The sequence below is a fragment of the Choristoneura fumiferana genome, chromosome 13, assembly GCF_025370935.1.
Source record: "Choristoneura fumiferana chromosome 13, NRCan_CFum_1, whole genome shotgun sequence".
Lineage (NCBI taxonomy): Eukaryota > Metazoa > Arthropoda > Insecta > Lepidoptera > Tortricidae > Choristoneura > Choristoneura fumiferana.
In genome coordinates, this window is record NC_133484.1 from 13,924,733 (window position 1) to 13,949,486 (window position 24,754).

General features: G+C 36.2%; 3 protein-coding genes across 3 annotated transcripts; 1 reads left to right on the forward strand and 2 right to left on the reverse strand.

The window, feature by feature from the left end:
- Positions 1-1,000: 1,000 nt before the first annotated feature.
- On the reverse strand, positions 1,001-15,341 carry Mtl (Rac family small GTPase Mtl). Its single transcript, XM_074096396.1, has 6 exons — positions 15,226-15,341; positions 15,028-15,143; positions 13,281-13,430; positions 8,802-8,884; positions 7,201-7,361; positions 1,001-4,342 (listed from the first exon to the last, which is right to left on the reverse strand). Exons 2-6 carry the CDS (start codon positions 15,141-15,143, stop codon positions 4,265-4,267), a joined length of 588 nt encoding a protein of 195 aa, XP_073952497.1. The 5' UTR covers positions 15,226-15,341; the 3' UTR covers positions 1,001-4,264.
- Positions 15,342-15,542: 201 nt separating this feature from the next.
- On the forward strand, positions 15,543-21,138 carry Tes (testin LIM domain protein). Its single transcript, XM_074096395.1, has 6 exons — positions 15,543-15,692; positions 15,789-15,918; positions 16,206-16,358; positions 17,092-17,171; positions 18,358-18,516; positions 18,966-21,138. The coding sequence occupies exons 2-6, from the start codon at positions 15,789-15,791 to the stop codon at positions 20,565-20,567; spliced, it is 2,124 nt and encodes a 707-aa protein (XP_073952496.1). The 5' UTR covers positions 15,543-15,692; the 3' UTR covers positions 20,568-21,138.
- Positions 21,139-22,144: 1,006 nt separating this feature from the next.
- Positions 22,145-22,752, reverse strand: Pfdn6 (prefoldin 6). The gene has a single exon (XM_074096397.1). It carries the CDS (start codon positions 22,612-22,614, stop codon positions 22,246-22,248), a length of 369 nt encoding a protein of 122 aa, XP_073952498.1. The 5' UTR covers positions 22,615-22,752; the 3' UTR covers positions 22,145-22,245.
- Between the last annotated feature and the right edge of the window lie 2,002 nt (positions 22,753-24,754).

Sequence of the window (24,754 nt, forward strand, 5' to 3'; positions counted from 1 at the left end):
TTTAAAAGAGGGGGTACAGAAAAGAAACGCGTTACAGCGCGGGGGTTGGTGGACGTCCTACGCTGAGCTTGCCGTTAGGTGTAGGTAGGTAAGTATGGTTGAAGAATTCCGTCCTGCAGACGCCAGAATTTCACTATCAGTTTATCACAAAGCTTGCATAAGTATGCTGGATTTCGAATTATTTGTAAGTAGTAGTTCCTTTGGCAGTACAAAAAATGAGAATTACCTATTAGTATAAGAAAGGAACTACCTACTGCGTGTAATCCCAAACTTTAGCTCAATTATTTGATTGCGCTGAAATTTTTATATTTACCAGGAAGTGGTCAAATATGCTTCGCAAATGATTTAAACCACAACTTTGGGTCGGGTCTGGCTACACGCAGGCCACGCAGCGAATGCCGACTTGCATGTGCAAAAATTGGCGCAAAAACTTTATGGCATCCAAAAGCCATTTGTGCGGTATACTGTTTTGCCGTCATACTTAACGCACATGCTTGCTTGTGCAATTTGGAATTTGTGCAAGTATGATTGAACGTGTAGCCGGAGCCTACGAACGAACAGTACTAGTTAGGCTGTGTACGCACTATGCGGGTAGCGTGCTGCCCCTCTTCAATGTATCGCTCGAGAAAGACTGCGCGCTCAAACCGCAAGGTTAGCAGCATAGTGCGTACCTACATAGCCTTAGATAAAAGCTTTCAAGCTTTGATATCATTTTCAAGAATTAAAAGGAATCGAGCCTTTCACTTCTAAAAAAAAAAAAAAAATTATATCGCGATCTCGTTCAGAAGTCCAGTTTAGAAAGAGGCCGGATACGTAATTAATTAGGTAAGTTGTATCGACCCAAGTGTATTGTGAACCCAATGTGAACCGTTGTGGAACCTTTTCTCAGAAGAGTTGTTAGTGACATTTAGATTTATGGCACTGAGAACGATCTACGGCGGATCTGGAGTCAAAGTAGACTGTATGTGTATGTACTCATCAAATAAGGAAACGGAAACAATAAATTCAATAATTTATTAAGTGCAGTTTTAAACATGATTTAATTAAATTGCGCATTTTGTTCTTATAATTATAAATAATTGAATACCTATTTATATACACAATATTTATTCTCAAAGCTTTTCCTGTAAACCAAAGCAGTCTATTATTTATAGTATATTAAACGATTTAAGAAATTATAGAACTAATGTGGTATGCGTTACGTTACAATGTAAATGCTTCGTTATTCTTATTTTAAGTTTTCACATGCATACAAAAATATTCTGCCCTACTGAATGACTAATAATTAATTAATAATAAACACACTTTTCGATCACATACTAGATAAAGTAAACGGGCGTAAAAATGCCACGACGTCAGTCAACTCTGTAAATTAACGGGCATAATTTTTTTTTTAAAGTGGCAGTGTTGTATGTACTAGAATCGCGCCACAGTTCAATTCATAATAATCTTTTCTATGTGCCGTTTTGGCGCGTTTGTAATTCTTTGTATAAAGTTCAATGTATTGATATTCTAATATTGCTTGCCATGAAACTCATTTTAGAAGTCATGTTTTTTCCGAAACTTAACTTTATCGGTCGCACCTTTTTCATCTTCGCGTTTACATGAAATTCCCATTCTAATCGTAGACCGATAAAACATTCTTTTATTAAATTAATGAAAATCTCGCAATATGCGATTTATACCAAAAATTATAATAATTGAATTTATACGACAACACAAATATTTTTACTGCCTCATTCCATAGTTAATTAAAGAAAAGTTTCAATGGGTCATAGCTTTTGCTTGGAATAAAAGTAAAGGTAACACAACAATTTCTACTGGTCAACGACTCAGCTCACGGTAAAGCATTGAAATATAGATAAATAAAATGGACGCATGTACGAAAGACCATAAAGAATAGCATTCTGACCAATTTTTGCGTTCATAGACAGTAAGTTTGTAAGAAAGAAACTGGGAAATACCATCGTAAATTGGATGGTATGTTTGTAAGAAAAATTAAGAGTTGCAACTTCAAATTTACCCGGGCGACGCCGGCCACAAATTGCTGGTTAAAATAATAAAAAATAAGACGTTTTTTTAATTTTGACATTAGTATATAAATAAGTAATTACTTCATGCAGCCATGTTCAATATCTACACCATCATCGTCGAATTTCGAAAAACTCAGAGGTGCGAGCCGGGATTCGAACCCACGACCCTCTGCTTGAGAGGCGATAGGTCAAACCACTAGGCCACCACGGCTTCCAATATCTACATAATCAATGCTTTTTGAGTCTTTTGTAGGTAAGGTATGCGTAAGTGTCTCATTGTGTGCAAGTACAAGTTTGTAATATTACCGTTTTTATGGGATAAATGGCATCTACACATTAAGAAAAATGTAATATCAAATACTTATAACCAAAAAACTAAACCAGTTAAACATTTAAGTAGCTGCAATGTATACTGTTCATAGTAAAATACTAAGTCGATAAATATAAATTTCCAAAGACTCAATTTATTCGGAGCATTCTCATACAAATTGTTAGCTACTAAGCTATAGATTATTTAATAAAGCATATACGTTCCTAAATAACCACAGCAAATATATTTATTCAAAATCATATCAAATATAAATGCTTAGTCTGTGTGGATAAGGAACTATGGCTTTACATTTTACGTCTTTACGGTTTAGACTGCACAGCCTTGAGGATCTGACACTGAGCAGTTATAAAAAGTAATCTGGCATATCCAGGACCTTCTATTTTTGTTACGCCACTTTAAAACTTGCCAGTATAAAAAATAGCAAAGTAAATTTACGTATACGTTATGCCTAATTGATTAATATGTCATCTCCCAGGATAATAGGATCAAAGGAATTTGGGCACAAATTTGTGCCTCTGGGAGAGGACAGGTTAAAAGTGTAAACAAACCGATTTCATCAAAATTCTTGTATGAACACTCACTGGATCGAATCAATAACACATTTATCTATAATTCGTGTCTTTTAACTAGATGTCTAAACACTTTTTTCACCAAAATTCACTTGATTTCAATATTTATTTTTCATCTGACGTTATTTCTTGATTGAAACATGTGTATTATCTGTAGTAGCATATACTAGCGTAGAGATGGTGAAAAATTTGACATTTTAAAAATCGATTAATACGCGGATGAATAAGCGATTTTTATTTACTTTCCTCAAAATTAAAAAATAGTTACTGCTTTTATAATTGAATAAACAGTCTTTGGAATGAAATCAAGTATTGCAAATAATAAAATAGACAAGATTACTTTGATCTATTCAATTAATAAATTAATCGATTTACTGAACAGCTGATTAATTATTTTGCCATAGGTTCTAGGTTTTCACATCATTGAATGTCTGTGGTCGGATAAATGGCGTCTTTGTTTACACTTTTCATAAATTGGATCGGAATACAATATAAAGTTCACAAAGCGAACATAAAATTGAGTCGACGATACACTGAGTCTTCGTCAAGATGGCTACAAATATAATTGCGTAGCGTTGTTTGTATTCGACTCAAATGGTGTGTCTCGTCGACTACAACTAAATTAGCTCTGCCGATTCAGGCATCGTCTTCCACTAGTCTTTCTTTACTAACTCCTCTCTCGCGCTCCCCATAGCTCTCTTCTGCCCACACAGGTTTTACCACTTATAATTATTATCGCAACTTAATACATTACAAATTTGAGTATGTCAGTATAACTAGCTTCTACGGTCAGTCCTTACTCGAGAGTAGCATAAGAATATAATACATATCTCAAAACTTCCCGCCGAGGTTCATTTTTTATTTGCATGTACAAAAATAAAAGTTATTCATTTTATTTTATCCTTAACAGTAACAATATGTTTCTAACCATTGGAGATTCTTTACAATAATATCTATATATAGCTACTGAGACTTAACATCTACTCATAAATCTTTGGCATAACCATTTGCTTTCAGTAAGCAGAAATAAATAAATTCTTGTGATGATCCAGGTATCACTTTTCTGTAGAAATTAATAGTCTATGGCACATAATTTTACATATGAGCGTACATTTTTTATTTCACGAGCAAAGTAAGAGAAAATATTGTGATGATGTAAAAATGTAAAAGTTTCTTCGACAGTTGAACTCTTGTATAATTATATGTGTATGAGCAAAATGATATTGGTGTAGAAACAGATTATTACTGTTGACTTGAGATTCACCTGCTTGTTAGTGCTAGTGTCATTGTTTCAGTTAATCCTGTATGCCTGTCATGGAGTCTTGTTATATTTACATAATTAAACACTTCCTCTGGTGCCTCTTTTGTGGTTCTGGTCTTAATACAGCTCGCACAGCCTCGTCGAAAACCTGGAAAATTAAAACAAACGTCAAATTTGATTCATAGCTTAGTGAAATCTAATACCTTTAAACAAGCAATTTTTGTATGTATATACAGTATGGCCCATTTAGATCGGTCAGTATGGGAAAGTCTGAAACTGTAAGACATAAACTATTGTACTTAACAAGAAAAACTGCATTCAAACATTAAAAAAAATATACTTGTTCTCAGTATGGGAATCGAACCAGGTCGTATTGAAAAAAAAAAAAAAAAAACATTATTTATAGTTGGATATCGATAGAGTAGGTCAAAAGAAATAAATGTTACTATGAAACATGATATCTACAATGAATAAAATGCATAATTTTCATATTCTTTATTAATAAAAAATTTCTTTTTCAAAACATACGGGTTTGATTCCCGAACCGAGTACAGGTTTTTTTTTAATGAATGGATGCAGTTTTTCTTCTTATTAAAATAGATGACATGGTTACAAAGAACATATCTCCCTATGTCTTATAATTTCAGACTTTCCCATACTGACCGATCTAAATGGGCCAGCCTGTATATTCACACATTATAATCTGGTTGTTATCTAGTCATTAGTTAGTTACTTTTACTTTTAGTATTTTTTTTATTTTATTATTCGGCTGGATGGTAAACGAGCAAGTGGGTCTCCTGATGGTAAGAGATCACCACCGCCCATAAACATCTGTAACATCAGGGGTATTGCAGATGCGTTGCCAACCTAGAGGCCTAAGATGGAATACATCAAGTGCCAGTAATTTCACCGGCTGTCTTACTCTCCACGCCGAAACACAAACACTACAAATTTTACCTAGTTTAAGATATTTATATATTACTAGCTTTTCACGCGGCTTCACCCGCGTGGATTTCGGTTATCGCGCGCCGTAAAAAGTAGCCTATTTCACTCTCCGGACCATCCACTATCTCCACATAAAAAAAAAACACGTCGATCCATCGCTCCGTTTCGACGTGAAAGACGGACAAACACACAAACACACTTTCGCATTTATAATATTATTATGGATGTTCCTAAATATTCCTAATGCTAATGAAATGAATGTGATTTAATTCAAATAAAGTTTATTGATACTAGTACTTAATGTAAATTGTAGTTATTTATTTATCTATTTGTCTTTATAATTAATTTGTCAGTCTTTACTTTTGTTTTACTGATTTTCAGTTTTTTTTTAATCTACCACCCGTTCGGAAAAACCTCTGTTGAGAAGAATCCGACAAGAAACTCAACGAGGTATATTTCTAATTATTAGTAGGTACTTCATATATATATTGTAGCGCAAAAATATAAAATAAAGAAAGATGCACTACAAAATTACGAATTAATTTAACTAAAAACAATTTGCAGAATCTAATAACTATTTATTGTATAGTTTTTTACATATGTTTAAATATATATATATATATATATAAACAATATTTAGAACCAAAAAAATATAAACTAAAAAGGAATCCCTGATGGATAATTGAATTTACAGCAATAGATAAACCAAAAGAATTAATGCGTGCAAATGCGAATTTTAGAATTTTGAAAAAGGATAATTAAAACTGGCCAAGGCGAAAATAGTAGATTGTACAACAAGAGCATAAAACGAGCCATTTTACCCAAGACGTTCATATAGCCACCCGAGCCGGTACGGCGAGGGTGGATAGACACGTCGGGGGAAAAATGGGTTTAATGCTAGAGTTTTACACTCTGGTTTTCATTTCGATGGCGAGGAAATGAAATAGCAACAGTGGAAACAATTATTCACTTACTACATACCTTTTATTGTTCACGCATTACTATTATAATTATATTTTTTTGGTTTTATTGATCTATTTTGATTGATTTTTAATTTTATATAAATTTAAAATTATTCTAAAAAATATGTAGAAACTTCTTTGTTTGTGGCTGTTTACACCTGATTGCCTTGGTCTTAGACGAAGATTTTACTTTATGCACTAGAGCATAAAAAGTCGTTTTATGTCGCCTAGATCCAGCATAAATATGGACTTTACGAGCATGAGAAGTGAAAAAATAATATTATAATAATAAATTGATAAGTAACCTACTAAAAAAACACTTCATCACTTCTATGCAAAAGTAAAAAAAAAATATTCCAGGTGGGTTTGGCTTAAGCGTAGCTTGCATGATTCCTTCAGCAAGGTAGATAGATAATATTTTACATTACCAATGTCGGAGACTTAATAATATAGCTGGTCTGCGTCAGCAACCAATGAACAAATTTAAAATTCAACTTGTATGGACAAATCACTCGCTCAAGTCCACTAAGGTTGGAAATCCGGTTTGGAAAAATAACGGCTTTTTAATAAGAAATAAAGAAATATGGCCTCTTAGATGGTGTTTTCTTTTTATAGTTAGGTATATTTATGTTGTTTTTATTAACTTTGTTTCCTATCATATTATTGTATCAAGAAATATATATATATAATATATCTATATATATTCCTCAGGTCTTTGGGTTTAAAAAATATGTTATTATTTTCGATCAATATAGCTCGTTTGACTCCGAGATGCTGTCATAACAAAGCATATATTTCGCACCGTCGCAAAAATTGAATTAGGATTTTCGAGGTACATTCGCAAAACAGTTTCTCTCCGAATTATTTTAACGTCCTGCATTTTAAATAAAAACAGTACCTAACCTGAATTAATAATTATATCAACCGACACATCAAGATTTCAAGATTACACAAACTGAGGCATATAATCAGAAAAAAAAACACTAGCTAGCACTAGCTAGTATTTTACTAGTACGCAGGCACTCCGTTAAAAGAGTTTTCGGTACAGGCTTTAGTAAGATGCTAAATCGAAAGTGGTGCAGATTAATGTAATATTTACCTGTTTGAGTCCGCGTTGCGTTAGTGCCGAACACTCCATATACTTGACTGCTCTAATTTTGTTCGCCAACTTCTGTCCTTGTTCCCTCTTCAACGGCGACATTCCTTGTTCGGAGAGCAGACTCAGTGTCTCACGGTCATCTCTCAAGTCAATCTTTGTTCCTGAAATATAAGTAAGATTATTTGAGCTACATAATAAGAGCCGTGTATCCATCTCAAGGGTTTTCTGACAAACAAAATGTTGCTATACCACGCGCCATATAAATTTGCCTAAAAGTTCATTACTTAATACTCAGTTTTGACGCATTTTTGAGATACATTTTTTATGCGACGTCTCCGTGCGACGTCTTCACGTTACTCCCGGATTGAGCTCGAATCGCTTAACGGTATAGTGCCTATTCAATTATTGGAATTATACCTTTATAGTTTTTGTGGTACTAGTCGGGGCAATGAACTTTTAGGCAAAGTTAGGCGGCGGAAGGTATAGATGGCGCTATTCCTGAGAGGTCCATTTGACGTCAGTCTTACTTCAGATTGGCTCATTCTATTAATATGGTATTAAAATGTGAAAGTTTGTGAGCAAGTATATGTGTTTGGTAATCCTTCACGCTAGACGAATTTAAATGTAGATAGCTGGATGGACATCTGGAATGTATATAGATAATTTTTTATAGGTACCGATACCCCATGGGATCGGGATGACATCTCGAAACCTCATTCGCTGTGAAATTTGGCGATATTGCTTATAATGCAACATCAATAAAGACCATGTTGTAATTTCTGGAAATTCCTACTTGATCATTGTGGTGGTTGAGCATAGTTCAGTACCCCTATATAGTGTTTAGCTTGCAAACTGGAGTTCTACGTTCAAAACTAGTTCAGCCACGGCTTACTTTTATGACATATATGCATTTAGTTTACGTTTTACTTACTTTTAAAACTTATTTAAATAAGTATTTTTCCAAAAACAACATAATTTAAACAACATCCCAGGTACTCTACAATAAGATCAAGGCAATAAGATGTCAATATCCAAAATAGCCATAAACATTAAATTTTTACCTATGCAAAAATGATTTTTTTAGTATAGGTAACAGTAGGTCACTAAATTAAGCAAACAAGGCAATTCTAATTCTATTATAGAAATAACATTTACTTGCCATTTTCACTTTTTTATTCATGCGCAATTCAAGTGAAAAGCAGAGTGCACAAGTTGTTCCTAAAACTCATTTTACCCTTGTTTTAACTTTCAAACAAACGTCTTGGATAAAAAGACTTATTTATACTTTTGTTGTACAATCTACTTCAGTAATTATTAAGTATTCATCATTATAATCAGCCAAAGGACATCCACTGTTGGGCATAGACCTCCAGATTTTTTCAGTTGAATGCCTGCGTCCACTGTGAACCTGTGGCTTTAACCAGGTCATCCATACATCTCGTCATTGGACACCCTACGCCGCACTTGCAGATCCGCGGTCTCTATTCGAGAACTCTTCGGCTCCAATGGCCAACATTCTCTGTGCTATATTATATGGCCTCCCTATTACTAATTCAACTGTGATTATACTAGTATTTGATTTCAGTATTTTTTATACTCACCAACCAAAATAATAGGAGCATCAGGACAATGATGTTTTATTTCAGGGTACCATTTCGAAGTCACATTTTCATAAGACGATGGGCTGTAACAAATAACATGTGTAATTATTATTAGGCATCTAATGGTGATAACTAAGGTCCGACCGAGATCTCGGTCTCGGTTTCGACAAATCTCGGCCAAAAATCGGGCCGAAATCTCGGTCTCGGTCTCGGCCCAAGCCGAGATTCTCGGCCGCGACCGAGACTCCGCGACGGCACTGAATTTAAATATTGGCGCGCGGTTTACCGCGGTGGCATGAGCTTTCTTTGGGATTTTGATTGGTCGCCGCGCCCGGGTTTACGCGTATGGTACCTACTTGCTTATTATAGTAACAAGCGACACCTCGTTCTTTTCTTTTCGATAACGATTAGTACTTATTGGTAATACTGTACTTTGATTTACGTGATAATAATTAAGTTTGTTTGTAGGACCCGGTGGAACGTTTAATTAAACCATAATAAAACTTTTTTTCATTCAAAACGCGTATTTGTGGGTTCCGTAGTCAACTAGGAATCCTTATAATTACGCCATGTCTGTCCGTCTGTTTGTCCGCGGCTAAGCTCAGAAACCGTTAGTACTAGTTAGTAGTAGCTGTAATTTGGCAAATATACATCAGTCACGCTGACAGTGGTTAAATAAAAAAATATTTTTTTAGGGTACCCCATCCCATAGACGTAGAGGGGGTGATTTTTTTTCTCGACTAACACTATAGTGTGGGGTATCGTTGGATAGGTCTTTTAAAACCATTGAGGGGATCGCCAGGACGATTTTTCGATTCAGTGATCTGTTAGCGAAATATTCAACTTAAAATCTAAACTGTTGGGTGGAAATATTTGAAAAAATTCAGGATGGTAAAGGTAGAGTCATTCACGATGACGCGTGCCGTGGTTCTTATTACAATATCTAATTTTGTCAAAATCACGCGTCTTCGTGGATGGCACTAGGTATAGTAACGATACCAAATTTACAGGGAAAATTATAACGGCTAAGATTGCTATACCTAAACTTGGAAGATTCTATACACAATACGAAATTCTTAGAAAAAATATAACTTGATTTTTTCGAAATGGCCACGGAACCCTATCTTGGGCGTGTCCGACACGCTCTTGGACGGTTTTTTTAGATAATAAAATGATAATATAGAAAAAAGCACTTATATTTTGTGTCTCGGTCTCGGTCTCGGTCGCGGCCGAGAATATATTTTTTTCTCGGTCTCGGTCTCGGCCGAGATTAAAAAAGCAGTCTCGGTCGGACCTTGGTGATAACACTACTTTTAGTCACTAATAATTATTTATTTATTTCTTCGCTTACAACTATTTTTACAGGTATTTACCTAAGACAATAATGTAACTCATTTTTATTAACCCTTCTTTGCATGTTTTTTTTTTACTGAATTAAATCAGGATAATATTAGTTAACCTCTACCTACATTAAGGTAAAAATGTAAAAAAAATATATAAGGTAAGTTTAACGGAATATATCTATTTGTTCAGAAATATCCATCACTATGCAAACTCTGATCTTAAGCGTAGTACTAAATAAATTAAACATTTTTTTTTTATGTAGGTAATAATTCTTATTTTATTTTATACACCAGTTACAAAATATTTATTATACATTATAAATGCGAAAGTGTGTGTTTGTGTGTATGTTTGTCTGTCTTTCACGTCGAAACAGAGAGGCGGATCGACGTGATTTTTGGCATAGAGATAGTTTATGGACCCGAGAGTGACATAGGCTACTTTTTATCCCGAAAAAAATGCACAGTTCCCGAGGGAACAGCGCGCGATAACCGAATATCACGCGGGCGAAGCCGCGGGCAAAAGTTAGTATAATATTTTTTTTTTTTGGCCAAGCTGAAAGGAAGACTCGGTCAATTTCTTATTTATTGTATGAATAATAATTAATTCGCCATACTTTACGAGCGAAGTTGTTGCATAATGATGTAAATAAATTTCCATCACATACTTTCGAGTTTCTTTATTTTCGAATTCCGAAAATGTATGCACAAAAAGTAACATAGGTAATATCAAATTACATACCTATTAGATTTTTTTCACAACGATGTTCCATTTCATGCTGTACCTACTGTTTTTGAAACTTGATGGTCTTAAAAATAAATATCAATCACCCACAAAACTACCTTTAATTAAAAGGACAATGTTATGATGGAAATTTCCATCATCATGCAAAGAAGGGTTAATACTACTTACATTATACATCTAAATCGTTCCTCTTATAACAAATTATAAATAATGCTGACTTATTGAATTCATTCAGAGGACACGGGAACAAGTAAATGCATTCGGCTATGAGGTTGAGGGCGCGCAATGCCCGCGTCTTCGGCGCCATCCGGTGCAGGTTGGTGCGCCCGCGCGGCATTTAGTCCAAGTATCAAGTTTTTTTTATTATTAGCTTTGTCCAGTGGTGTCAAACCCTTCCAAGAACAAAAAAAAAATGCTGGCTCTCTATACCGTGTGAATTAAAAAAAATGCCATCTTGGTGCACCTCTATGAGCCACAAATAGTCTGTGGAATTTCAAGACTAGCTTCAATGGTTTAATTAAGTTGTGCATTCTGTCAGTTAGTCATTCAGTAACATTAGGTACACTTTTATAGGAAAAGTTTTGTTTATTGGTTCTACAAATAAGAGTTTATTATGTATGACCTAAGGTTCAACTTCAACTTGCTTTGAGTCATTATGATTAATTTCATTATTAATTACTAATATTGTTTTGGATCCATTAGTAGGTAGAAACTTTACCTGCATGCAAACTAGGCTGAAATCCTTAAGTTATAATTTATAATATCCTGTCGAATATAATGCATTGACTCGATTATTGTTAAAATTATTGTGATAAAATTTAGAATGTTTATACTTATTGTAAAAATACTGTAAAAATATGGCAATTTGTTGCTATGGAGGAGCGGGGCGTCCTAATACAAGTATTTCATACTTAACAGGAAGTCCCCACCTATTGATTATGTGCACTAATTTATGGTGAAATAAATATTTTTTCATTTTTTTTATTTTAATTTTCATTGTTGAAGTTAAATTACAAACTATTAACTGAGCTGAGCCTGGGCACCTTCTAAACAGCACAGGAATATGTTGGAATGCTGCCAAAGAGCCATGGAGAGAAGCATGTTGGGAATAAAAAAATGGATAAGCATAGAAACATATACATAAGAGCTAGAACAGGGGTGAAAGATATTCTCACTAAGGTAGACCAAATGAAGTGGAGATGGATGGGTCATATGTTACGAAGCTCTCAGGATAAATTGAGCAAAATAATAATGGTACCCTAGAAATGGGAAACGAAATAGAGGTCAACAATGCAAAAGATGGGAGGACATACTCAAATTAACAGTAGGTTGCAATTGGAGAAGAGTTGCAAAGGATAGAGATCAATGGAAATCACTAGAGGAGGCCTTTGCCAGGAGGCACATTGAACTTCGGGATATATTATATCAAACCGAGAAAATTAAGGAGTTCCGAGATATAAAGGCTATATTATTATTATTATAACTGAGCTTGAAACAAATTTTCTATCATGATTTAAATTTCACCTGTATAAAAGCCAAGTCAATTTTTTTTTAATTATTCTGAGGGGCAAAAAATTTGCACCGCAAATGTATGCAGTACCTACCAGGTAATTTTGTATATTGTGGGCCAAATTTTGTGCTGCTGAGTACATAATAATATTCAATAATAATTAAACTTTAATTTAATATGATTTTTTTTTTTATTCAACTGGATGGCAAACGAGCAAGTGGGTCTCCTGATGATAAGAGATCACCACCGCCCATAGACACCTGCAACACCAGGGGGATTGCAGATGCGTTGCCAACCTAGAGGCCTAAGATGGGATACCTCAAGTGCCAGTAACTTCACCGGCTGTCTTACTCTCCACGCCGAAACACCACAGAACAGTGCAAGCACTGCTGTTTCACGGCAGGATTAGCGAGCAAGATGGTGGTAGCAATCCGGGCGGACCTTGCACAAGGTCCTACCACCTGCAATTAATTCTGTAATTATTCTGTATTCTGTAACTTTTTTATTTGAATTGAATTAATTTTGGGACAATTGACACCAGTTGACCTAGTAAGCATAAACATACTTATATGTATTAAACATCTAATGCTTACACCAACATTAGATTAAACCAGCGACCTCAAGCTTTGTAGCTTTGTAACAATGCAAATTACTATCACATAAACAGCACAAAAGTAGTACCCAAAATCATACTAGGTACTCACAAATCATATTGCTTACATTTGTCTCAAACAAGCAAAAGGGAAATATGATTTTAGGTTCCGTGCCATCTCCTATACAAGTTGTCACTTATTTAATAAAAGTATCATAAAAAGACAAGTCTTTAATCATTATATTAAAACAAAGCAAAGACACATTATCAATAGTTCCTGACAGCACGTTACCTTGTAACACTAAAGCAGATGAGGAAGACATCAGTTTGTGGGTAGCTTAAAGGTCTAAGTCTGTCATAGTCTTCTTGCCCTGCTGTGTCCCACAGTCCCAGGGAGACCGCCACACCATCAACCACCATTGGTGCTGAGTAATTGTCAAATCTGTGGAATTTCAACATCATTAGCATTATATACTAACTTATATTTTTTACATAAACATTCAGATTATATCTTCAAATTACATGTCCCATTACTAGGTGTGAACTTGATAATAAAGAAGGTGTCATCAAATTACTCTGGAATATTTCAATACTTGATTGGGTCTGTTTGACTAAACACCCCTGTTTTTAGGGTTCCGTACGGAACCCTTATAATTTTGCCATGTCTGTCTGTCCGTCCGCGGCTTTGCTTAGGGACTATCAATGCTAGAAAGCTGTAATTTTTCACGAATATATATGTAAACTATGCTGACAAAATGATACAATAAAAATATCAAAAAAAATTTTTTTTAGAGTACCTCCCAGACCTAAAGTGGGGGTGATTTTTTTTTCTCATCTTACGTTGGATAAGTCTTTTAAAACCATTAGGGGGTTGCTAAAACGATTTTTCGATTCAGTGATTTGTTTGCAAAATATTCAACTTTAAAGTGCAAATATTCATAAAAATCGAGCGTCTCCCCCCCTCTAAAATCTAAACCAGTGGGTGGAAAAATTTGATAAAATTCAGGATGATAGTAAGTATATCAAACTTACAAGGAAAACTATAACGGTTAAGTTTTCTTGAGAATTATTAGTAGTTTAAGAGTAAATAGCAGCCTTAGGCATAAAATATACCTAAACTTGGAATATTCCATACAAAATACGAAATCCTTAGAAAAATATTACTTAATTTTTTCGTAATGGCTACAGAACCCTATTTTGTGGCGTGTCCGACGCTCTTGGCCGGTTTTTTTTCAGGATTTTGTAACTGTTGACATTTTTTTCCATATGCTGTTAAATATCAAAAGTATCATGTCAAAGGGATGATTATACTTTGAATAAAAAATTCTGATAAAAAGTTAATAACATAAACATAAAACTCCATACACATAAACATTAAAATGGTTTTTGGATGACTGTACCATTTTTATATTATATAGTATTTACTTATCCATACTAATGTTTTGTAATGTTTGTGTGTTTGTCAGTCTTTCACGCTGTAACGGAGCGGCAGATAGATGTCATTTTTGGCATAGAGATAGTTAATGGGCCCGAGAGTGACAGGCTACTTTTTATCCCAGTAAAATGCACAGTTCCCGAGGGAACAGCACGCGATAACCGAATACCACACGGGCGGAGCTGCGTGAAAAAGCTAGTTTCATATAATCTAAGGAGGTTCTTGGTCATGCATGCTTAGATATGCATATCTATTCTAACATTTGGTCATAAGTCATATCATAATTAATATTATAAATATTTTTCAAGATATTCTTCATTTGTATTATTGAGGGTAAGGCAAAAAATTGTTGTTAACTTTTATTTTACTACCTATCTAAAATTTTAAGGAAAATAGTTGAAATGCTTTAAATAGAAGTTGTAGAATTAATGAAGTTTATTTTTAAGACATTTTTAAGTATGGTTTGGTATAACATAAATAGTTATCCTGTTACTTTCCATGTCCAGTTATACATTTCCAGTCTGGTGATAGGGATACTACTGATCTAGGCACAGGTGTCCAATATTTACGTTTGAAATCCAATATGATTGTAATTGCTACTCACACTGTGGGTACATATTCGCCAGGAAAACTGTCCGTAGTGTACGATATAAGCATGCAAGTCTTTCCGACCGTGCCGTCGCCAACCACCACGCATTTGATTGGTCTTCCTGAAGACATCTACGAAGAAAATACATTGAACATACCAATACCCAGCTATGAGTCATTTCAACAAGAAACTAAAGAAAATAATAAACTTTACCTTAACGTAGTTTCTAGTTAAACGACACAAACCTAAATAAGTAACACCGAAATTTATACAAAATCTATAAATAGGGATAAACTTCACTTTTTATTCAAAGGAAAGGAAACGCATTCAGCGAAAGACGGATTAGTCTAGTCTAGCTAGGGATGGGAAATTTGGTTGGGATAAGATTTTTAATCTGTGGTTAATGACAAGTCCATACCATAGGCATGAAAAAAAGGTATGAATCATGTTTTGCCAACCTTACAAATGCTATAATGCTATATTTGCTAAATAGCTATATTTTAGTTATCTGTGGTCCACGCCTTCTGTCAAATCTTTCTTTGGGTACCTATGTGTGTACTTTACTTACACCACAAGTACGTAACGCATAGTGCATATTTACGGAATAATTAATTTAATTACAAAAACTGTTGGTCCGCCGGTTCCGCCCATCAAATCAAATGTGATTTTATTCATTAAATGTGAGTGAAGCCTCTTCTTTCTACTAGTAATATAACTTTCTACTCGTAAGATAACGATGGTTAGAATTTGTTGTAACAATGCTGTTATTGTTTTAGATGAGTGAGTCATGTGTTGAAACTCCTGAAGCGCCGGCTTGGCTGTCGAAGCTTGAGAGCCAGCGCGAAAAGCTAAGCAAAGCCCGGCTTGGGCACGACAGCGGCGCCGGAGCTCCATGTAATTCCTGTGGTAAGTCGTAAACTACATTGTTATACAATGTGAGTGCCGATCTTATTATTTGTTATATCCTATTCTTTACTTGTGATTTGTAAAGGTACTAACAACGCGGTAATTAAGTAATGTTATTCATTTTCCTTGACCTCTTTCTTGTGCCTGTTGTGCGGTTGGAGATGGCGATGGCACTATCTCATAGGCTTGTTCAGACACCAGAGATAGTGCCGCTGTAGAATAAATGAATCATCTGTACCTAGTTTAAAAAAAACATTTTTAAATCACTTGCTACTTTTTTTAACTAGGACCCTCATGCCCTGGCTTAGACTTGCATTTTTGGCGCAAGGTGTGTCGCTCGTGCCATTGCAGCAAAGATGTGCATGATGTACAGGATGATGACCTCTCTGGCTGGGCCCAGTTTGAGCTCCTTGGAACTGCTAAACCCAAGAAAGCCTCAAGTAAGTAGTCAAAACTTCAACTCTTTCTCTTTTCTTCTCTCTTTCTTTCTTTGTCTTTTGACGTCCGGATGGCTAAGTGGTTAGGGAACCTGACTATGAAGCTTGAGGTCCTGGGTTCGAATCCCGGCCGGGGCAGATATTTGTGTGAATAACACAAATGTTTGTTCTCGGGTCTTGGATGTTTAATATGTATTTAAGTATGTATTTATCTATATAAGTATGTTTATCCGTTGCCTAGTATCCATAGTACAAGCTTTGCTTAGTTTGGGACTAGGTCAATTGGTGTCAAGTGTCCCATGATATTTATTTATTTTTATTTATTTATTTTATTTTATTTTATTTTTTTAATGAGTAATTTTTCTCCTTAGACAGTATGGTTGATCAGCACTTTTAGTAGGGTACAGCTTGTTTGAACAGGATACTATTGACATATCATCAGAGTTTTCTTTTAAATACATAACCTTAAGTTGCTCTATTTGTCGGCACAAATATGAACTCTATGTCTGTATCTTAACGTAGGATAGCCTGGGTTCGCAGTTCTGTCAATTCTTATGTCCAACAAAGTCTCATGGATGATAATAAAGAGATATAGTGATGTACAATTATGCTCAAGCTAAATATAAAATATGAACATCAAATAGTATAAATTGATTTTAATTGGGTGATTCTCTTTCCTATCTGACTTACATAATATTTGGTTGTGATCTTGTTAACTCGCCTTTTATTTTTGCAGTGCCACTGATAAAAATCCGTGGAGTTACGGATAAACCTGTAAAGCTTGATTGGGTGCCACCAAATGCATCTACTGAGTTGGTATGTTACTTTTATATGTTTTTTTAGATTGACTAAGTATTGACAAATTTAATGACCATGAAATGAGGTTTTTAGGTCAACTTGAATTTTAATCAGGTTAACTTTCAATATAAGCTAATAAAATTTGACAAAAATAAACACAATTACAAACTTATACCTATGCTACATTTTTTTTTTACAAGTATTTATTTAACTTGCAACATTTGTGTGTTTATTTAATGGCATGAACTTAAAATTTGGTATGAAAGGTAGTTGAATGACAATGCAGGTACAGCCAACAAAAAAAGCTTGTATTGGGCTTGAGAATGAAATTGTTACCAAAAAAAATTCTTGTTGTATTTATAAGAAAAAGGTATAATAACTATTATCTGAAATAAGATTATCTAATCTTAATGCTTTCTACCTAGAATAGCAATACTTACTTATTATGTAGGTATGTTGTTGATAACTTGTTTGTTCTGATATTGATTTGTTTATTCAGTCACCTTAGTCAATGGAATTTGATAAACATTTATCTGAATATATCTAGGATTTCTTGATAACTTTGTTCTAGTTAATGCCTATTCTGATCAGTTTCTATCTAAACATACATATATATATTAAAAAAAACTTCCATTATGTAAATATTGAATCTGCTTTGCTCTATGTTGTTGTTGAAGATGTGTTATTCAAGATTTCCAGTTATCTACATACCACATTTCATCCACATAACAAACACACACGCACACATATTTATAAACTTTCCCATTTATATTATAACTAGCTTTTGCCCACAACTCTGTCTATGAAGAATGCATTATCACTATCCTGTCGGAACTATGCAATCTAGGATAAAAACTATCCTACGTTTTTCCCAGGGTTTCAAACTCTTCATACCAAATTTTATCTAAATTCGTTCATTGGTTTAAACCTGAAGAGGAAATTAAGAAAGGAAGTATAGCCCAGTTCAGACCAGCAACAAAAATTGTGCATTACATTGCAATGTCATAATGGAGAGAGCTCTATTTGTGGCCTAGACAAGCATGACGTATTGATTGATGATGATGTATTTGTGACTAGGCATGCTCTGAAATGAGTCCATGTAGCGAACCGCGCAAATTGCATAATTTTTTGTCTTGCAGGTCTAAACTGGGCTTAGGGATTTCATATTTAGTTATTGTGTGCCTTAACAGCTTAACTGTGGCAGGTGTCGGAGTACATGTCGTGCCTGGGCCCTCTGGCGCCAGTGTCGGGGTCGGCGGCGGCGCGGCGCCGGCGCGCGCAGCTCCGCACGCAGCTGCCGCCGCACGACGTGGCGCCCGCCGTGCGCAGCCACGCCAGCGACCTCGAGAAGTCCGAGCACACCGTGAGTACCGTACCCAAACAGCCCTCAAAGGCGGATCCATGGGGGTCATGACCTCTAGGGTTTGCAGTTGATAAAAATCATTATGTAGTTTACAACATACTTTGAATAAATAATTACTGTGTTTTTTTTACTAAAATAAACAATTGACTGTGCCATGCCCGTTTTAGAATTGGACGGTAGAGGTATTTGAGGAGATTTAGAGGTATTTGAAGGGAGAGCGGGCAGTAGCGCTTTCTAACGTCAATTAAGAACTTCAGACACCAGTACTGCAATATTGAAGGCAACGGGAAACCACACTATTTAACAAGAAACTTATTATGAAGGTTCATAATAAACCAATCCACTACCACAACTACTCTGTCAAGAGTACAATAACTTATAAGAGTGTTAGATTAAAGCTTACTCGGTATCTGTTATTAAATTATTAACTAAGTTTATTTTTCTTACAGGAATACATCACGAGAATCAAAGCGAATGTCGTGGGTATGGGCAATGTGGTCCGAGTTGGCCCTTTACAAAGTGGAGAGATTTATTCAGTAGAGAACAGCAAGTCTCAGTCAGCTACTAAGTCTTACGCTTTGCCACTGAAGATATCTAACGTGTCTAGAGGTGTTAAGTACAACATTGTACCCAAGAATGCTTCAGACAAGAAATTAGTCCTTGACTCCCAAGGAAATGTGGTGAGCAGTGCTGCTAACTTGCCAGACTACAAGAGTAGTCCGATACTCAGCCACGTCATAAAAGAAAAGCTTAATGTAATGCGCATCGAATCCGATAGGATCAAAAGTGCTATTGAACATGGTCCTGTCTATGATAAATTACTCAAAAGTCTAAACGACCTTAACATTTCAGTCACAAATGATGTATACCTGCAGCCAATTAAACTATTCCGTGAAGAATACAATAAGAACCCTCAGTTTATGGATGAAACAAATGAGTTTGCTAAAGCACTTGGTGCTCATGTAATGCCTGATCTATGGCCCACCAGCAATAACAATGTTCTCGGAACTGCTAAGTTACTGGATAGTAGGCTTCAGAAGGGCACAATTTTCGCCCCAAATGGAGAAATTTGGAGCTGGAAACACGAACCGACCACTCCTGAACACAGTGGCACTATCTGCTCCACAAAGATCAATCCTCAATATTCTACTACAACAAAACCAATGAATCAAGTAGAGCCCCAACAGACTGCACCCTTGAGGGACTATCTCAGAAGTCAGTCTGAAGAAGACGCTCCTCCGCCTTTGCCCAACTACAGCACTTATCCTGGGGCCGTGCCGCCTGCGGCACCTCCCGGCTCCGATTGGAATAATCCCCCAGCTGGTAGCGCGATTCCTGACAACATGACGCACCCAGTGTCCACACAGGATAATCTCTATGGGGAACAGATAGATCCTATCATAGATCAGCTCAGTGAAATGACTTTGAGCCCAGCAGAGATAGAATTCAATAGAAAGCTATACAACGAGGGAGTGCCGTGCCAGCGCTGCAAGAAATCCATGTTTGCAGGCGAGGTGGCCGTCAAAGCTGAAAGGGCAGGCCAGGAGGCGATCTGGCATCCGCAATGCTTCACGTGCAGTAACTGTGGAGAGCTGCTGGCTGACCTCGTGTACTTCTTTTACAAGGACGAGATTTACTGCGCCAGAGATTTGGCTAACGTGTTAGAGATCCCGCGTTGCGCAGGTTGCGATGAGCTGATATTCACGCGGCCGTATACGGCAGCTGAGGGACGCGCGTTCCACGTTCAGCACTTCTGCTGCTACCACTGTGATGCGCCACTCGGTGGGAAGAAATATGTGCCTGATGACAAGACAGGCTTGCCGATTTGTTTGTCCTGCTATGATCAGTTCTACGCGGAACGTTGCCGCGCCTGCAGCGGGGTCATTGGCCCCGAGCAACAGGGTGTGTCGTGGAGCAACATGCATTGGCATGCAGATTGCTTTATATGTTCAGGACGCATGTGCGGCAAAAGCCTACTGAGTGGACGATTTGTTGTAAAACAGGAAATGCCATTTTGTAGCGTGCCCTGTGTTCAGAGTAGAGTTAAATAATTTGAGGAATGAAAAAGAGCAAGTATTAAACTAATGCATATCATTATGACTGTTATGTGCCAATTTAGAGTCTGAGATAGTATTTCTTACATTCATGACAATTTACACAAACTAAGTACTTAGATATTATTCTTGTGATACAAAATTATTGATTGGGCCCAATTTAGTAAGAGATATTTACTAAGTATACTACAATTTTTTATAGCCCTGTTGCTATTGAATGTTATAAAAATATTTTTACAAACGATTTAATGACAAATATAGATGTGCAATTTTTTTTGATACAGATTTTTAATTTGGCGTAGTTAAGTAAGGTATGATTAGAAGGCATAGAAATGCTGAAAATTCCATATAACGCGTGTTGCATAATTACATTAATATATTTTTGTACTACACTGTTCTATATACTTCATTGAACTAAGACACTAAGTATAAGTATATCAAAGCCATGGCAATTTGTATGTGATAGATAGTGATATTATGAAGAGAAGTTTCAAATCATTCCTTTGAAAGTGCCATTATGAAGTATTTATGAATGTTTTGTAAAGTACAATTAAATATCTATACTCGATTTTGATTGTTTTTTTATATTATCTCCAATCTTCTTTTAATTAGATAATGCAGCCAGCTTCAGTCAAACAAGCTTTTGCCTGTAATAAGTACAGGCAGGCAGATCGGGCCCCATTCCTTGATTAGGATACAGCAAGAGCTAGTGTTTTTGACATTTTTCAAGGGCCATCTGATGTATAGAAAAGTCAGTCAACTCACTCCAGCCTGCGTTTCCACCAGAAATGTAGGAGGATGTGTTTTTCATGAACTTATAGAAACGCTTCAGTTACCTATCCTCGCGCAGCACCAATCTGGTGCAAAAAGCTGAGTGGAGTAAGGCAAGGAAAATGAAGCATTCCTATTGGTTCATAAAAACACATTCCTCACACATCTTAGGCTGAAACGCAGCCTTAGGGCAATAATCAGCCCAAGTCGATATCTGTACTATCAACATTATGCCGTAGTGTAGATGTCAATGATCTGTACCTGTACTGTCATATTGTCCTTTAAAAAAAACTCGTACCTCAAAATAAATATTTTTCCAAGTGAACTTTACGAACATTGTCAAGGTTCAATTTTGTTGATGTATAGATTTTAGATGAGATTTTTTCAAAGTATATCACGGGACAATTCACACAAATTGACCTAGTCCCAAAGTAAGCTTAGCAAAGCTTGTGTTATGGGTACTAAGCAACGGATAAATATAATTATATAGATAGATACATACTTAAATACATAGTAAACACCCAAGACCCGAGAACAAACATTCATATTTTTCATACAAATATCTGCCCTGACACGGGAATCAAACCCGGGACCTCAAGCTTCGTAGTCAGGTTCTCTAACCACTAGGCCATCTGGTAGTCTCTCTATATTATATGGTGAACTTGATCATCCCATATACATGGGACGTATGGCAACCCTGACTATTACTACAGCTTCGTCAATAGTATGTTCTATGGTGACAACTTTTCTTTAACATTTGTTACAGAGACAAGGAAAAAAGGGTACAAAAGAAAACATCATCATAGTTGTTAATACTAAGCATATATTTCGATCGATATAAAATACAATTTAGCAGTTCTGCATGTAATATTAGTTAAACGGTTTAGGATTGATGAGTAATTTATCAAGCTTTGACTTTAAGTTTGCCAAGATCATTTCTTAATTTATTAAGGTTCTCTTGCAGTGCTTCTTGTTTATTTTCTAGCGCTGAAATGTGACCGTCGGATCTCTTGATTTCTTTTGTGATGAACTCCATTCGCTTAGTAACGTTCTGTCTTGCTTCTTCTAAATCTTGTTTAACCAATACGGGTCCAATTAGCTTATAGACTTCAGCATCTTTTTTAAGCAACATTAGTTCTTCTTTTACTGCTTTATTTTCATTTAACTGGCTGTCTAATTGCTGCTTTTGGGCAACTGCCTTATGATATTCTTTTTGGACACTGGTGATAGTCTCTACTTCCTTGTGAAGTTTTTTTTGTATTTCTTCGGCCATCGTAGCGAAAATTTGATTTATTATTTATTATAAACTGTAATTGATTTAGTAAAGGACGCTTTTAACCGATTTTTAAAGTCGAGCTTTTAGGTTAATACAGCGGACGAATGTTATATTATATTTTACTGTCTATTCTATGTCGTCTATGGTACACTAGTTTGACATGACAGTGACAGAAGACTTTCTGCTATTTGAGCTACAATTTTAAGCGTTGTAATGTTTTGATACGGTTGTTCAGATTTTTCATGCTTTATTATTATTACCACGAAATTATGCGATTTTTTTTATTGAAATATTTTTAAGGGGTCATTGATCTGTCCCTATATTTACCTTGGACAGATTGTCCAATTGGGCAGATCCAACTTCGACAAAGAGGTCGCCCGAAGAATCTAACTCGGATGGGCAGCGTTCGGGGAACTTCGTGATGTCTTCTTGTCCAATATTCCACAGTGCCTGCAGACTAGTTTTCGATCAGTTGTGTGTTGCCGGTGATGACTTAGGGTTAAGGGTATGCGCGCACGAGCAACTTGTGTCTCCGTGACTATTTTGTCTCTCACATCAAGTCTATGGGTAGTCGCGTCACGTGTGCGCACTTCCATACTAACCCATAGACTTGATGTGAGAGACAAAATAGTCGCGGAGACAAAAGATGCTCGTGCGCGCATACCCTTATGGCTCTGAGACGTGGTGGACCCTGCCGGGATACTACGAAACTCGAAACTCGAAGTTCGTGTCGTGTGGTCCCTCTGACACTTAAGTATAGGTACTATTTAATACGAGAGCGAGAGGGACGGTACGATACGAACTTCAAGTTTCTAGTTTCGTAGTAGCCCTGCTGACCGTTGGCCTCTTGGAGAAGCTCAGAGTCACGCAACGAGCTATGGAGAGAGCTATGCTTGGAGTTTATTTGCGCGATAGAATCCGGAATACGGAAATTCGTCGTAGTACTAAGGTCACCGACAGCTGTAAAAATATGCAAGTTGAATGAAGTGGGCGGGCCATACCGCTTTTCTTTTCTTTTTTATGTTAGAGAGGCCAGACAAACGAACTAGTGGGTCACCTGATGTTAAGTGATAATCACTGTCCATAGACACCCGCAGCGCTTTACGCGATGCCAGTGCGTTGTGGGCCCTAAAAACTTGAAGAACAAAGGACCGTTGGGGGAGAAAAGTCCTCGAGTGGCGACCGCGAACCGGAAGACGAAGCGTTGACGGGCCTCCCACTAGGTGGACTGAGACGTCGTGAGAATGAGGGCTATCGGATCGTTTTTTGTCTCACTAGATGGCGCACTGTTGCGTGAGGTTTTTAAGTATGGCTTTCAAAGTCTGTTATTAGGGGCGTGAAAACAAAGTTTAAATTAAAATCATATTTTATACACCTTAAAACAGTACCATAAAAATATCGAGCATGCCACAGTGTTGCATAGTCCCCGTTTTGTTCGGAAAAAAGGGAGGACAAAGGTTTCCGAAAGACAAAACTGTCTCAAAACACAGACATTTATTGCCCCGGAACGCATATTTGCTATAATTAATTTCAGATATTGCAAAATTTTCACAAAATTATTCTAATTATAAATAAACCCGCGTAGCTCACCCAAAAACTATGAGATTTGACATTTCGGAGACCTCACGCTATACTAGCGCCTCTAGTGGCGAATTTATACGCGATAGCCCTCATTGCGGGTAACCGGTGGATGCAAGTGGCGAGTTGTTGTTCATTTTGGCGTTCTAACCTTCTGAGTCCTCGCGTACTTTATGAAGGACCAATTAATACTAAGAATAACGGCCGAATGTACGAATATAGAATTCTAAGAATTTTAAAATAACATCCAAAATAACAAAGCAGGTCAACCACGTTTAGGTCTTAAGCACTAAGTTTGTTAAAAAAAGTCAGGTCTCAGGAGGCTAAGGGGGAGACCTTTGTTCAGCAGTGAACGTCTTCTGGCTGATGATGATTGACCTATCCCATCAAATGGGCTAAAATATAATGCAATTAAAGTTTCCGTTGACCTATGAACTTGATTGTGGTCCGCTAAGATTTTTTTTATCGAGGGTCTTCGGGAACGACTAATTTTTTCGGGATAAAGGATCCTTTTATTTATTGATTAGTTATTAGCAAGAATATTTTAATTTTCAATTCA